Genomic DNA, 17,056 nt, shown 5'->3' on the forward strand with positions numbered 1-17,056 from the left:
AGTAAACACCGAAAATCTTAAAGCAAACCCTTGCTAAAAAATTAGATGATCCATTGCTTCTTCCCCTTTTTCCACTATCCGACAATTTCATCATCCTATCAAGATCTTTCCTTATGATGATTTACATCTCGCTGAATTTAATTCTTGTAAAGCTTATTAAACCTGATGGGGTTCTAAGCCTAACTGAGCCGTTTGCTTTAACGTTTCTCACAACCACAGCTGCTAACTCTGTACAGGGATCTTATCCCCTACGTAGAAATTACGCTACAAACATATGGAAAGAGTGATATATCTTCACTCGTGCTACTCATTTGAAAAGGATGTAATGAAAAAACATTTCGTTTGATCAACTCCCTCTCTGACAGACTATCTTCATCTCTCTTCGTCGTGATGTTACACGTGCAGTAGTCAAATAACTTGGTGTGCTAACTTTCATTGTACTTAGCGTTTTCTGTGGATGAGTTCCTCTGATATGTTACTAATGTAATCGGTCTTCAGGTTTTCGTAAGAGGGCTGTCAATATATCGCATAACTTGGGAATAGCGGGACTGACCACAGCTTTACCTACACCACATCTTTGATACATGACCACAGTGCCACACGTGGTCGTTTTCTGTCGATATCACAATGAACGTTAGGAGATTCTTTAACAATTTGAACTTCGTATTTTCAAAAAAAATTTTAATACAGGTATACTTTTTCCACCTAGAGTCGAGTAGTTTATATATATAGCAATCTGAGTGTTATTGATTCTAATTGATTCTTCGATTCAAAATTGATGGCGATGGCTACCAGTGCTCCCAAGGCATTCATTCTCAATGGCCGTGTGTATCTTCTTTATAATTTGTTATGAGTAACATAATCATCAAGGTTAACAAAGAAAGAAAAATAAAAGAGAAAAAAACAAAATAAAATTAGAATAATAATAATAATTATGAATTACAAGAACTCGATGCCTGTCCTGCTGTGTGGCGTTCATTTGAGTCTAAAGTTTATCACCACTAAGTCCTGAATTATAACATGAATGAGTCAGAAACACATAAACATTTCACTGTATACATGAGAAGCCTGCAAAGGAGACTATTTGAGTTTTAGTTAGACATATAGATTGAAGCACACTTCAAAAGTCTTCGTATATTGTGTGTCATTTAATGCTGACAGTTTTTAAGTGACCTTGGGAGAGGTCTGTTAAAAAACGCCAATTTTGCTTACATGAAAATCACTCACCTGCTACTCAGCACATGCGTGTTCTTACATGTCACTCACGTTTACATCATGTTCAGGGAAACAATGGAAGGAGGAACATACACATGGCAGGAATGGTTCAATAACACGTTATGCTGCACAAATTGCTCAAGATGCAACAAAGAAGGTCAGCGAGAGGAAGTTAACAATGAGTATAAATAAAAACAAACCACAAACTTTATACTAAGGATCACAAAAAAACCTAATGGTCATCACAGCCTTGGCGGTGTGGGGCGGAACAGCTCCGGGTATAAAGTGTAACTTCACTCCAGCAGGAGCCAGTGCGATCAGCTCTCACCGACGCAGCACCACCAGCCATGATCAGAGCCGTGAGTGCCACGCCCGCCACACAGCCCTCAGCTCCCTGTGATGCGGTGCACACACACACACACACACACACACACACACACACACACACGGTAGCTCAGTGGTTAGAGCGCTGGCTTCACAAGCCAGATGACCGGGGTTCGATTCCCCGGCCGGGTGGAGATATTTGGGTGTGTCTCCTTTCACGTGTAGCCCCTGTTCACCTAGCAGTGAGTAGGTACGGGATGTAAATCGAGGAGTTGTGACCTTGTTGTCCCGGTGTGTGGTGTGTGCCTGGTCTCAGACCTATCCCAAGATCGGAAATAATGAGCTCTGAGCTCGTTCCGTAGGGTAACGTCTGGCTGTCTCGTCAGAGACTGCAGCAGATCAAACAGTGAATTACACACACACACACACACACACACCTGCTCACTGCAACTGCCGTCTCTAACATTAATCTGGCGTCCTTCCCTCCCTTCTTCTGCAGGTGTCTTTGGTGTGCCTTCTGGCCTCCGCCGCTCTCGCCCTTCCGGGAGGATACGGAGGTGGACATGGTGGAATTAACCTCGGCGGTGGCGGTGGACATGCTGCTGTCTTCTTCGGTGCCGGCGGCCATGGCGGAGGACACGGTGGCGGCCACGGCGGCGGCTATGGTGGCGGCCACGGCGGCGGCTATGGTGGCGGATATGGCTACGCTGTGAGTAAGACCTGCTTTTCGTGTAAATATCAGTAATATAATTTTCAAACACAAATTTCAACTTCTTATTTTTGTTCTTTGGTACACAGGTTCCCACCCCTTACGCTTACAACTACGGCGTCTCTGCTGGCCATACTAATTTCGGCCAGAGTGAAAAGGGCAACGGTTACGGAGGCGTGAACGGCGGCTACTGGGTTAACCTTCCCGACGGCCGCGTGCAGAAGGTGTCCTACTGGGCTGACGGCAGCGGGTACCACCCAGTGGTGTCCTACTCTGGCAAGGCCCACTACCCTGCAAGCTACGGATACGGTCATGGTGGTTACCACTAAGACCACAATTTGCTGTATGACACTGACAAAAGCACTGATGGGATCTTTTTGTGTAAATTACAAGCATGTAATAAATTGCTCACATGAAGGACGTCTGTTACTTCTGTTCAAATACCTTGCTCCCAAAGAAAGATCTACGTCTATATCAAGGAATATACAAGAATCCTTGGTCTATATGGAGTGTGTTATGGCTCGAAGTGTGAATGAATATAGGTATGAGACTTTGCTTACGATAAATTTGTATGCTTCTTTTAGTACCTCATCCTTGTGCCACACAAAATTACCCTTGTAACACAATCTGTACTTAGTCATAACTCTCAACAGGTAGTAAAAATCACCAGTGAATCACGCCATCTGAGCCACAATGGCCACATCACTCAGTATTGCATATCAAGAGACGATGTCAATGAATTTTCTCATTAAAAAAGTCCCACGTTAGTTTTTGTCTTAAAGGAAAACAAATGTACAATTACTAGAATGAAGCCTTTACTTCCTGCATCCCAGCCGTGACGTGAGGAGCAAAGACACCAATTTCAGATCAAGGACGGGATTCGTATCTAACTGACCTTGGTGAACAATTACCAACGCACATAACGAAACGGAAAAAAGAAAGAAAAAAAGAAATCTGAGAGACACATTGCTCACCTGTAGTTCTCAGCGGCTTTGATCTTCCTTCCTGGTGGTCAAGATGCGAGGCGTGAGACAGTGACCAGTAGGGACGTGAAGGATGGGAGGGACACACTGTGATTCTCCAGTCAATATTTGACTTAGGCGGAGAATTATTAGCTCAGCAGATATACAAGCTCATCCTGCAAGTGGTACAAGACATAAGTCAACCAAGTGTGATGTCATACAGTCGCTAAAAAGAAAAAAATGATAGAAGCAAATAGATAAAATAAGGTGAAATAAACAAATAAATAAAAGAAACGAAAAAAAAAAATATATGATCTAAAACTAACTTAGCACGATTATCAACCTTTTACCAAACATCCAACCCATCTGAGTCTCCGTCCCAATAATGATAATGGTCATGGTGCAACACACACACACACACACGCCCGGTAGCTCAGTGGTTAGAGCGCTGGCTTCACAAGCCAGAGGACCGGGGTTCGATTCCCCGGCCGGGTGGAGATATTTGGGTGTGTCTCCTTTCACGTGTAGCCCCTGTTCACCTAGCAGTGAGTAGGTACGGGATGTAAATCGAGGAGTTGTGACCTTGTTGTCCCGGTGTGTGGTGTGTGCCTGGTCTCAGGCCTATCCGAAGATCGGAAATAATGAGCTCTGAGCTCGTTCCGTAGGGTAACGTCTGGCTGTCTCGTCAGAGACTGCAGCAGATCAAACAGTGAAACACATACACACACACACACACACACACTTAAACTCTCACCATCCCCACCATCTTGTATTCGAGAGCGTCACCACGGACTGGAAAATTCCATCACGAAGGCGTGTCATGACGATCACTGTCGCCGTGGCACATAAATAAATGGCTCGAGGATCACAACAGACACAAGGCCAGGAACAATAGATGCTGGAGACACAACTTATAAAAGTAATACACAAGAATGCATGGTCCACAGGGTGAATGATTGGCAACTTCAGAATCGTCTATAGTGACAAGAAACCCAACGATGATGGAAAAGTAAGTGTTGGAGATAACCAAAAACGTGAATTTATTGTCACAAGACTAACAACAATAGGAATATCAATAACAACAATAACGAAACTACCAGTGGCAATAACAATAAACAAGAACTGTTACAGCGACATCAAGAACAACAACAACAACAACGACGACTATTACTACTACTACTACTACTACTACTACTACTACTACCCACTGTATCTTCAAAATGTCACAGTTAGGTGTGAGGCGTGAACAATGCGCTGGCGGCAAATATTAAACTGCTGATGGGAAGTAAAGATAATCACGTGGCTGGGAGAATGTGGTGGGTGGTGAAGGTGCAGTGACAATGAGGGTGTGGTGAGGGAGAATTACTGAGGCTTGTATATCAGAAACACTTTACTCTTTCACATCACGACTATTTTCAAAGGCCGGAGATGGTTGACTATGTCTGAAAGTGTTTTTCTCCTGTTAATAATCTAAAAATATGGTTAAAATGTCACTAAAATCCTAGAAGCACTCTTAAAAACTCGTGTAACCAAACAGTCTTTTAAATGTAATAGAGGTGCGGTGGAGAATGGAAGGGGGCGGGTAGTTAAGGAATGGTAGGGAAGGTTTAGTAGAGAGTGGGTAGTGAATGGCGATGGCGTGGTATAGTCAGGGGTTAATATGTAATTTTTCGCTGAGGTTTTATGAGGAGCTGAAAGATGAAATGAAAGAAAGATGGAAAAAATAGATGGGAAGAGGACAGGAGATACCAGAAGACCTACCACGGTAATTGTTTACCTATCTACCATTACTAGTGAGCTTCGCCTGGAAGAAAATGTTAGATACAGAGAGGGAAGGCGAGAGAGATGGAGGAAGGCAGGTGTAGGCTAGATGAAAAGGAAAGGAGGGCGAGCGTGAGTGAGAGGAAGGAGGCAGAAGGGAAAAAGGAAAAAAAGCAGAAATTATGGCGATAGATGGTTGTTGTATGGATGGAGAAAGATAATGAAGGAAAGAGAGAAAAAAAGGAAAGAAGGAATGAATATAAAAGGAAGAAAAAGAAGAAATTAAGATGAAGGAAATAATGAAGAAAAGAAAGGAAGAAACAAAGGGAAAAGGAGAAAAGAATAAAAGACGAAAGAAACAGGAGGGAATCAAGGAGAAAGTATGATGGGTCGAACATTACATCAGGAGAGTAAGCATCTCATGTCCCTGTGATGGTTTGGCGAAGGAAAAACATATCCACAACGTAGTGGAGTGAATGGGTCCCTGGTGAAGGACACGCCACCGACTTAAGAGAGGGAGGCATGTTTGTGGTTCTCAGTGTCCGCAGCTGTTTCTCGTTAATTTGAGACACAATAGAGCACCAATCTGACATCTATTGGGTGGGGAAGAGAGAGGAAAATAGTGTATTGTTCTTGGTTGCTACTATTAGTACTATAATTGCGAGTACTACTACTACTACTACTGCTGCTGCTGCTGCTGCTGCTGCTGCTGCTACTACTACTACTATTTATTTTTTTATGTAGGAGAGAGGGCCAGCCAAAGGCAAAAAAAATATTAAAAAAAGGCCCACTTGGGTGCTGGTTCTCTAGAAGATAAAAAAGCGTTAGCGAAAATTAGGGAACAAATGCCTTGATATCTCCCTCTTAAAAGAAGAGAATTCGTAGGAAGGCGGAAATACAGAAGCAGAGACGGAGTTCCAGAGTTTACCAGTGAAAGGTATGAATGATTGAGAGTACTGGTTAACTCTTACATTAGAGAGTTGGACAGAATAGGGGTGAGAGGAACAAGAAAGCCTTGTGCAGCGATGCCGCAGGAGGAGGGGAGACATGCAGTTAGCAAGATCAGTAGGAAAGTTGCATGCAAATAGCGATAAAAGTTAGAAAGAGATGCAACATTTCAGCGGTGAGAAAAAGGTTGAAGGCAGTCAGTCAGAGGAGGCGAGTTGATGAGACGAAAAGCTTTTGATTCCACTCTATCTAATAAAACTGTTTGAGTGGAACCCTTCTAAACATACGAAGAATAAAACAACTACTACTACTACTACTACTACTACTACTACTACTACTACTACTACTACTACTACTACTACTACTACTACTACTACTACTATAACTACTACTACCACTACTACTACTACTACTATTGCTACTACCATTACTACTTCTATTATTACTACTACCAGTATTTCTACTAATAGAAGAAAATCATGTTTTATGAGTTTTCTTTAAAGAACCTAACCAAACCAATATATATATATATATATATATATATATATATATATATATATATATATATATATATATATATATATATATATATATATATATATATATATACAAAATAACCCAAATTCTGCTGTTTTACAATAAGATAGATGTAAACGGTCCATAAAAGATTAAGCCACAATGACCAGACGATACTAGAATTATACGAAACATACATTTCTTTAGTAAACACAGCTTCAGTAATGGTTGTTAGAGAGAGAGAGAGAGAGAGAGAGAGAGAGAGAGAGAGAGAGAGAGAGAGAGAGAGAGAGAGAGAGAGAGAGAGCATTAGCTTATTATTAATATGTAGCACAAGTGTTAAATAGAATCACCCAATATCCCACTAACACCCACGCTCTCATCACCACGTCTGTCACTTACTCAGCCATTACATCACCGCAGTCCCGCTGATGTGAATTTTCATTACTTCAATGAACAATTAGCACCCACAGAGGCATGCACCACGGAGCTTGATGAAATGCCACGAAGCACTCAATTACAAGCTTCCTTCCTCCTCTTCACACCCACAATAATGAGTAGTTTTCCATCTCCGTAAGTAAGCCATTCTCTATGAAGGAGAGCGGGACGTCCTTCCTGGATGAGACTCAGGGTTGTACTCGCAAAACGGCAAGTCACGCGGCGTGGCGCGGGAGCCTACACTGTGGGTATAAAGACCCGCGGCGAGCAATAGATGTCAGTGAGCAGCACCAGCATCACCACCACGCACCACCAACCATGTGGAGACCCGTGAGTGCCGCCGCTCACCCTTTGAGGAATGGCGAAGTCAAGCCTCTGTCTTAGTGTAGTGAAGTCATGTCGTCATTTAACAGGAACATGATATGGTCATATGATGCTCTCCCTTCCTTCCTCTCAGATGTTCTTCCTGTGCCTGGCGGTCTCGGCCGTCTTCGCCATGCCTGGAGGATACGCAGGCGGCCACGGGGGCGTCCACTTCGGGGGCGCCGGCTATGGCGGTGGATATGGCGGCTACAGTGTAAGCTGTGAACACTGCATGACCTGATATTATTCATCTCCTTGTACTGACACGTACATATCGGAGGCAGTGTTGTTCCTTGTGTGTGTTTCATTCCTGTCTTGCGTTCACAGGTTCCCACTCCTTACGCTTATGACTACGCCGTGTCTGCTGGTGTCACCAACTTTGGCCAGAGCGAGAAGGGCAACGGATACGGAGGCGTGAACGGCGGCTACTGGGTCAACCTTCCTGACGGCCGCGTGCAGAAGGTGTCTTACTGGGCTGACGGCAGCGGCTACCACCCAGTGGTGACCTACTCTGGCAAGGCCCACTACCCTGCAAGCTACGGATACGGCCACGACTACCACTGAGATCACGAACCACCGCAACACAACAATGCAGACACTGATGGGGTCTTCCGCATAAACGTCACGCACATAATAAAATATTTATACGAGAAAATCTTTTAATCTTACTGAAGAATATCTTTTATGGAGTCTTTACGCAACTGCAATGTGCGTGTCTTCTGTGCATAAAGATTGACAGAATTTGTCAAGGACACCTCCCTCAACTTTTTCTTCATTAACTTCTGAAACATTCGCGGTCTTACTGATAATAGCCCCTTAACTGTTCCCTCCTACTTTCTCTATTCTCATTTTCTTTCCAAAGCTGGATGCTGTATCTATGTGCGCAACGAGTTAACTTGCTCTCGTGCCCTCTCTCTTGAATTTTCTGATTTTATTTACTATCTGGCTTCCACTCTATAGTCACTTTCTAACTAAATTTATCTGTGTTGTCTATCTTTCCCCTAACTCCTCTGAGTATAGCAAATTCTTTGACTATTAAACTTCCAAAGTGAAGCATATTTTGTCCCTCTACCCTTTCGCGGAGATCTCCATCCTTGGAGATTTCAATGTTCACCACCAGGTTTGGCTCATTCCTCATTCTTTCTCTTAATCTAAACCTTCTAAACCTTGGTTTAACACAGCCTGTTCTCGTGCTATACATGACAGAGAGGTTGCCCACAAAAGGTACTTCAGCTTTCCATCTCCTGAATCTCATGCACTTCATATTTCTGCCCGGAATCATGCCAAGTTTGTTTTTCAACTTACCAAACACTTTTTCATAAATAGAAAATGTCAAAATATTTCAAACTCTAACTCCCCCTCGTGACTTCTGGCATTTGGCCAAAAACATCTCCAATAACTTCACTTCTTCATCTTTCCCTCATTTATTTCATCCTGATGGCACCACTGCCACCTCTTCTGTCTCTAAAGCTGAACTCTTCTCTCAAACCTTTGCTAAAAACTCCACCTTGGATGATTCTGGGCTTGTCCCTCCCTCTCCTCCTCCTTCTGACTATTTCATGTCTTCAATCAAAATTCTCCGTGATGAGGTTTTCCATGCCCTCGCTGGTCTAAACCCTCGGAATACTTATGGACCTGCTGGGGTCATTCCTATTGTTCTCAAAACCTGTGCTTCCGTGTGTGCACCTTGCCTGGCCATACTCTTTCCACTTTGTCTATCGACTTCCACCTTTCCTTCTTGCTGGATGTTTGCCTACATTCAGCCTGTTCCTAAAAAGGGTGACCGTTCTAATTCCTCAAACTACCGTCCTATAGCTTTAATCTCTTGCTTGTCTAAAGTTTTTGAATCTATCCTGAATAGGAAGATTCTCAAACATCTGTCACTTCACAATCTTCTATCTGATCGCCAGTATGGCTTCCGTCAAGGTCGCTCTACTGGTGATCTTCTGGCTTTCCTTACTGAGTCTTGGTCATCCTCTTTTAGAGATTTCGGTGAAACTTTTGCTGTCACATTAGACATATCAAAAGCTTTTGATAGAGTCTGGCACAAAGCTTTGATTTCAAAACTGCCCTCCTACGGTTTCTATCCTTCTCTCTGCAACTTTATCTCAAGTTTCCTTTCCGACCGTTCTATTGCTGCTGTGGTAGACGGCCACTGTTCTTCTAAATCTATTAATAGTGGTGTTCCTCAGGGTTCTGTCCTGTCACCCACTCTCTTTCTATTATTCATTAATGATCTTCTTAACCAAACTTCTTGCCCTATCCACTCCTACGCTGATGATACCACCCTACATCTTTCCACGTCCTTTCAGAGACGACCAACCCTTCAGGAAGTCAACAGATCACGCAGGGACGCCACAGAACGCCTGACTTTTGATCTTTCTAAGATTTCTGATTGGGACAGAGAAAATCTAGTAGTTTTCAATGCCTCAAAACTCAATTCCTCCATCTATCAACTCGACACAACCTTCCAGACAACTATCCCCTCTTCTTCAATGACACTCAACTGTCTCCCTCTTCCACACTGAATATCCTCGGTCTGTCCTTTACTCATAATCTTAACTGGAAGCTTCACGTCTCATCTCTTGATAAAACAGCTTGTATGAAGTTAGGCATTTTAAGGCGTCTCCGCCAGTATTTCTCGCCCCTCCAACTGCACAAGGGCCTTTTCCATCCCTGTATACAGTACTCTTTGCATGCTTGGTACTGTTTCACTCACAATTTTACGAGTTGATTGGGTGAAATCAAAAGCTTTTCGTCTCATCAACTCGCCTCCTCTGACTGACTTTCTTCAGCCTCTTTCTCACCGCCGAAATGTTGCATCTCTTTCTATTTTTTATCGTTTTTTTCATGCTAACTGTTCTACTGATCTTGCTAACTTCATGCCTCCCCTCCTCACGCGGCCTCGATGCACAAAGTTTTCTTCTTCCTCTCATCCGTATTCTGTCCAACTCCGTAACGCAAGAGTTAACCAGTACTCTCAATCATTCATCCTTTTCATAAACTCTGGAACTCGCTACCTTCTTTTGTATTTCCGTCTTCCTACGGCTTGGTTTCTTTTAAAAGGGAGGTATCAAGACATCTGTGCCTTAATTTTGGCTAACTCTACTTTTCGTTTAGGGAACCAGCACTCAAGTGGATTTTTTTCTTTTTTTAATTTAGTTGCCCTTGGCTGGCTTCTCTCCTGCATAAACATATATATATATATATATATATATATATATATATATATATATATATATATATATATATATATATATATATATATGTGTGTGTGTGTGTGTGTGTGTGTGTGTGTAATTCACCTCGGTTGTCTGCTGGTCAACCAGCCAGTCTTCCCCATTACGGAGCGAGCTGAGAGCTCATAGACCGATCTTCGGGTAGGACTGAGACCATATCACACACAACACACACCGGGAAAGCGAGTCCATAACCCCTCGAGTTACATCCAGTACCTATTTACTGCTAGGTGAAGAGGGGCCACACATTAAGAGGCTTGCCCATTTGCCTCGCCGCTTTCCGGGACTCGAACCCGGGCCTTTCGATTGTGAGTCGAACGTGCTAACCATTACAATATGCGCGCGCGCGCGTGTGTGTGTGTGTGTGTGTGTGTTTACGTTGTAGCTTATAGCGCATGTAGGTGTACTTGAAGAGTATTAGTGGCGCAGGCAATTTTATTTATAGTGGTACCCATATTAGGGCCCATATCACCATCCAAGCGCACCTTTGGTGTAAGGCGGTTACACCTCCACCTAAAACCTGGGTATCATGTTATGTTAGCATGTCCTATCTTTTACCCATACCCCGTTTTCTGTAGAACCATTCTATTTATAGAGTCAGTTTGGCTGGGTCGCGTCTGACGTCACGTCTTCCCCTCAGTCCTGAGTTCTCGCTCGCCTCCGCCTGAGGCTACACGTACGCCTCCAGCCACTCGTTTGCTCGGCTATACCCTGTTGTGTATTGTGATACTTTAAATACACGTTCATAAGGACTCAGGTGTCTCCATGCTACCCCTGTTTAAGGACAACTACCACATAATTGGTAGCAGCGGTGAAGGACCAGTGATAATACGAGTGACTCAGTGACGAGACGAGTGTGAGATAAAGCTGCGGTGATGTGTGTCTTTATCGCCCTTGTTGTGCCTAGTGGCTGCTGTCTCTGGCCTGCTGTCTTACGTAGGCTTATCAACGTTTGGATCTTCCTACAGCTACGGGGATGTCAGCTGTTTCTTGCTGTATTGTGCCTTGCTGTCTCCAGCCTCCTGCAGCTCTCCCCTGCTGTATTTGGCCTGCCACTGCCTGCTGTCTTACGTAGGCTTATCGACGCTTGGATCTTCCTACCTACAGCTTCGGTTCGCAAGTTTCTGCCTGCAGCACCCCCTGCTGACTGCCTGATAGACTGCTGTGCTCTTAGGTGGTCTTATGCCCCCCACGTGTTTCTGCTGCGCATCAAGCCGCCACACATTCCTTTGCTCTCTCGTGAGCTGTGCTTCAAGTCGCCACCGTCAGCCCCACCTGCCATCCCTCCAGCTTCTGCCGTCGTTTGTAAAAGTATAACATATACTTTTGTGCTTTGCTGTGAGTTTTTAGGCGATTACAGTGTGTTTTCCCGCCAAGGTCCGTCCTGGCGCGCCATTTTATGCTTCTCAGCTTCTCCACTACCTCATCTGACGCCCCTTCTACACCCTTCTACACAGATACGCTGGGTTAGTTCGTTCAGGGTGAGTCAGTGAGTTTATCTTTTGGTGTTTATTGTGCTTTTTCTCGCCTTGGCGCCATAATTCGGCTTCCAGGGTGTTCTCTCAATGCTTTGAGTGTTTCAGCTTCTCCCATTGGCTGTGGGACGCTGCTACCTGTATCTTGTGCTTTGATTGGCTCCTGTCTGGCCGCCATCTTGATATTTTCCCGGCTCTTCGGTGATTGGTTCTGGCACCTTGCCCTTGTCTCTGATTGGCTGTCACAGCCGCGGATGCTTTAAATGTCTGTTTTTGGGCTAGTATATATTTTTTCCTGTGTTTAGGCCTGCTTTTTTATTATATTACCCTTGCAGCCTCATAAGCTCAATTATTTGATGCATTTTCTTTAATTTGCCAGTGCTACAGTGTTATTTACAAGTGCAACAGTGTTTTTTGTGCATTGTTATTTTATTACTGTCTCCTTGAGTGACCTTGAAATTTTTCTCTGTTTCTTGTTTGTTTCTTGCTTTCTGCTTATACTTCATTGTTTTCTCTCTGCATTTTCTGTCTGCCCATGCTGTTGGCTAGTTATTTTATTTTCAGTATTATTTTTCTTACACTACCTATAATTATTTTCCTGTGTATTTTTTTTTCCCTGTTGATTTTTTTTTTTTTTTTTTGCATGCTTATGTGTGATTTTCATTATATTTTTGTATGTTCATGCCTGGATTTTCATCGCAGACTGAGACTACTACTGCATCTGATTATGAAATGTGTGTCTGTGATGTATTTTCATTGCTGCTGATATCCCAGCCAGTGTATGGTGTATGGTAATGTATGTCATTGTGTTCCATTGAATACTTATTGAGTGTTTTTCAGTATAACCACTCTAGTGAATTATTTTTGAGTATCTCATACTTGATTTGCATCTTGTCCCAAGTGTTATATTTATTTTTATAATTGTACCATCTCTAATTTTTTTTTTTTATTCAGTATTGAAATCACTGCATGAAGTTTTCTCAGCAGTACTTCCATGTACTTTTGATACCAATTGCAATGCCTGGTGTATTATGAAAAACTAATATTTTTGCCTGTCCTAGCTTGACTGTGCTGTGCCCTGTTACTCCACTTGTGCTACGAGATGTACTGCCCAAGTGTGTGTTTTTTGAGTGAGCCCTGGACGTAGTCACTTCCATTTTGCTTCAGAGTGTAACTATAACGCCTTACTTTATTGCTGTTTTTACTTTTTTTTTTTTATGTTGCTACGCTGTTATAAGCTTTATTCTTGCACCATGTCTTCTCATGATGATAACTCGCAGTATTCTCCTTTACAATTCTTGCAACAATGTGAAGACAGTATTCGCAACTCTAACATCACTTCAGGTGTTGATAAAATTTCTTTTGTGCGTTCCCAGTTACAGCCAGGGTCTACTGCTGCTGATTTAATGTCGGCTTCCGCTTTCAATCCTAAAACCCTGAACTATGATTATAACGCTTTCAGAGCAAATTTCTTACAAGCATTTGGTATGCCCCAACAGCCAGATTCATTCCAGTGGGTCTTTGACGGAGCAGACACGATGACTAACAATTTTGGTGTCCTCAATTGCTTAAGAGCTCTTCCTCGCTCTGCTGAATTAGCTTCTGCTGCTGTTGATTCACTTAAAGCTTCAAATTGGATTACAAATGATACAATGAATGAGCAGTGATTTCATGATATCATTGAATTTCTCTATTACATTAACTTTTTGAACCCTAGTGAGCGCAGAATTGCGTCTACACTTACATACACTCAGACAGATAATCTACTTGATTTCTCATCCAAAATTGCTTCTAAATTAAAGGAACATCCAGCTCACGTGCACGTTGTAGCTTCCACTACTGCTACTTCACCTTTAAATTCTGCTAACCAGACTTCACAACCTAGTGCACCAGTTTCTGATAAGCAACATGCTGTGTATGCCTGTACTTACTGTCACAAACAGGGACATACCATTAAACATTGTTTTTTGCGACAGCGTCATGAAAGAAATGCAGTGCGTTCTCCCTCAGCTCAGCGTCTTTCTCGCTATGAGTCTCTTCAAGACTTCCGTCATGTCACACGCTCTGTGCCCAGTCGCCCGAGATCGTCTTCTCGGCAGGGACGTCCTGCGTCGCGTCTAATTCTTGAACGACCACCTAAGTCTTGCCTTATTCATGGTCCAGGTAATCATTCTTCTGAAGAATGCTTTAAAATTCAACGCCTTCAGCGTCAGCAACATGTTACTGTGTCTTCACCACAGTCAAATTTTTACCAGCGCCAGCATTCTCCTCCCATAACGTAGACATTCTCTCAGACATGCCAGTCCCGTCGATTCCTACAGTTATTGCTGCAACGGCGCGACGTCTTCATTTGCAAATGTACACTTATGGCTCTCCTTTCACAGTTTGCATTGATACAGGAGCTGACTGTAGCTTACTGACAGAACGTGCTTACCAGCACCTTAATAAATTGTATAATGTTCCTCTATCAAAAGAGAACCAGATTTTCATGCAGCTCAAGGCTCTCCTCTCAATATTATTGGTTCAGTAACTTTGCCTGTGTCCTTTCATAATCATGATTATACCTTTGATGTAAAATTTTTGTAGTAACAAATTTTGTGTTGAACTGTGATGCTCTCTTTGGCTATGATGAGTTAGTTAAACATGATATTACAATATTTCCCCATTATCATGCTGTCAGCCATAATGGATTCATGTATTATGCTTCAGACTCGCCTGTTTCTGTTCTTACAGTTGCCTCACCACGCGTACATTTTGAACAGTCATGTCTACCTGCTTTTGACGAAGCACTGTTACCGCAGCGTACTCAGAATCCTTCGTCCCCGCAGTCAAACTTAGCACCTTCGTCCTCGGAGTCGAAACGTTCTGTCTCCTCGGATTGTTGTGCGTGTTCTTCGTGCCCCAGTTGGCGCATGCGTGATCTCACATCCTGATAGTGCCAGGATCCAGCGTTTAGCTTTAGAAGGTACACTCTCTACCATGCGATGTGGTCACCTTACTGATGCCTTAGTCACTAATCTCACAGGTTCGTCCATTACGCTTAAAAATGGCGTGCACCTTGGTTCCTTTAGTGTGATAGATGAAGCTTCTTTTCAGGATTCTCCACCTTTGATAGGAGCTGTAGATTCACAGTCTGCTAGTTCCTGCTCTTCAGCTGAACTGATCACTCAGTTGGAGGCACATGTCAAAGTTGCAGATTTTCCTGCAGAAGCACAGCGTCTCTATGACATTCTTGTAGCTCACAGACAAGCTATTGCTTTACCAGGTGAACCTTTAGGTGTTACTGACCGTGTACAGCATCATATTGACCTTCAGCCTAACACGCGCCCTATCCATGTTCCATCTTATCGCTTGCCTCATTCTCAGCGTCAAGTAGCTCAAAATTAGTGCAAGGCATGCTTGATGAAGGTATTATTCAAGAGTCGTACTCTCCATGGAACTCACCTCTCTTCCTTGTGCCAAAGAAAGATGGTTCTTACCGTGCAGTCATTGATTTTAGGAAAGTTAACCAAGTCACAATTCCTGACCATTATCCCTTACCAGTACTTAGTGACATTTTACAGTCCATCGGTAAGGACAATACAGTATTCACAACACTTGACTTGAAAAGTGGATTTTGGCAAATTCCATTGTCTCCAAGTAGCAGACCCATTACTGCATTTTCTACGCCAAAAGGTCATTTTGAGTGGCTTCGTTGCCCCATGGGTCTTCGTAACTCTCCACTAACCTGCCAACGACTAGTAAATTCACTCTTCCAAGGTCTTATTGGCGATGGTTTGTTTGTCTATCTTGATGATTTAATTTTAGTCTCTAAAGATTTAGACAGTCACTTTCACAAACTTGCTCTAGTGTTACAGAAATTCATAGAAGCTGGTCTTAAGCTTAACATCACAAAATGTCAATTCTTGCATTCTCGCATTGAATTTCTTGGCCATGTGGTGGATCGCCATGGTATTCACACTACGAACGCTAAAGTCAAAGCTGTTCAAGACTTTCCTACCCCAACCACGACTAACAATGTCCGATCTTTCTTGGGATTAGCAGGATATTATCGTGCGTTCATTAAGAATTTTGCCACTATTGCGTCTCCACTAACGCGTCTTTTGAAGAAAGATGTGCCCTTTCATTGGGATGAAACTCATGACTACAGCTTCACTGTTCTTAAATCAGCTCTTACACAAGCTCCAGTGTTATCATTTCCTGACTACTCTTTGCCTTTTGTGATTTGTTCAGATGCATCTTCTCAAGGTATTGGTTCTGTCCTGATGCAACAAGTTCCGGATAGTCGTCCCCAAGTCATTGCTTTTGCGAGTCACGTACTTAATGCTTGTGAATCACGTTACTCAGTGACAAATCTAGAAGCTCTCGCGTTAGTTTGGTCTCTTAACCTGTACAGCATCAGCATGGATTTTTTTTTTTTTTTGCTAAACCAGTCTTAAATGATGTGAAACAAATGAAAATGACAGTCATTCCCCCCAGAACTGATTGGAAGTGGTATTAATTTGTGCGAGATGTTTTTGCGCTAAGGTTAGCGACTTAGGAAAGCCTCATGTGACTAGTTTATTCGCTTTCTCGTTTCTCACCAGTCGATGACCGAGTTGGACACATGCATAATATCGTTCCTGAGTTGAAAGAAAAACAACATGTCATGTTTTGCTGTTTGAGAGTGTTTGTGGCTAAAAATAGACACGAGATATCGCGAGGGAGTGTTGCCTTTCGCGGTGCAAATATTTTCCGAGTAATATGTACTTGTTTTTCCTTATAACAAAGCGATTGGAAAATTCTTATTTATGTTATACAAAGTTTTCACTACCACAATATAACAGTTACCAAAAACAACTGAAATGGTAAGAGTAAGTAATGGAAATTACGCTGCGTTCATATTAGCGGAGTTGAGGCGTCAGTTTCCCGCTACACCGAGCTGAAGGCAGCAGAAACTGCTAAAGTTCAGATATGTAATAAATAAATACAGGAAGCATTCATGTTAGCAGGGACGAGGAGGCAGCATGAGCAATGTCTACAGTGCATGATGGCAGTATAATGGTAGGTTTTGAGGACGCAATACCTCCGAAAACACGAGGAAGCTCGCCGACGTATCTCATACGT

General features: G+C 42.9%; 2 protein-coding genes across 2 annotated transcripts; both read left to right on the top strand.

Annotated features, from left to right (window-relative positions):
- The first annotated feature begins 1,469 nt into the window (after positions 1-1,469).
- Positions 1,470-2,665, top strand: LOC123516944 (glycine-rich cell wall structural protein 1.8-like). Its single transcript, XM_045276733.1, has 3 exons — positions 1,470-1,574; positions 2,039-2,248; positions 2,338-2,665. Exons 1-3 carry the CDS (start codon positions 1,563-1,565, stop codon positions 2,575-2,577), a joined length of 462 nt encoding a protein of 153 aa, XP_045132668.1. The 5' UTR covers positions 1,470-1,562; the 3' UTR covers positions 2,578-2,665.
- A 4,361-nt stretch (positions 2,666-7,026) lies between these two features.
- LOC123516727 (pro-resilin-like) lies at positions 7,027-7,884 on the top strand. The gene is made up of 3 exons (XM_045276330.1): positions 7,027-7,203; positions 7,331-7,450; positions 7,564-7,884. The coding sequence occupies exons 1-3, from the start codon at positions 7,027-7,029 to the stop codon at positions 7,798-7,800; spliced, it is 534 nt and encodes a 177-aa protein (XP_045132265.1). The 3' UTR covers positions 7,801-7,884.
- The last annotated feature ends 9,172 nt before the right edge of the window (positions 7,885-17,056 follow it).

Source organism: Portunus trituberculatus, chromosome 41 (genome assembly GCF_017591435.1).
Source record: "Portunus trituberculatus isolate SZX2019 chromosome 41, ASM1759143v1, whole genome shotgun sequence".
Taxonomy (NCBI): domain Eukaryota; kingdom Metazoa; phylum Arthropoda; class Malacostraca; order Decapoda; family Portunidae; genus Portunus; species Portunus trituberculatus.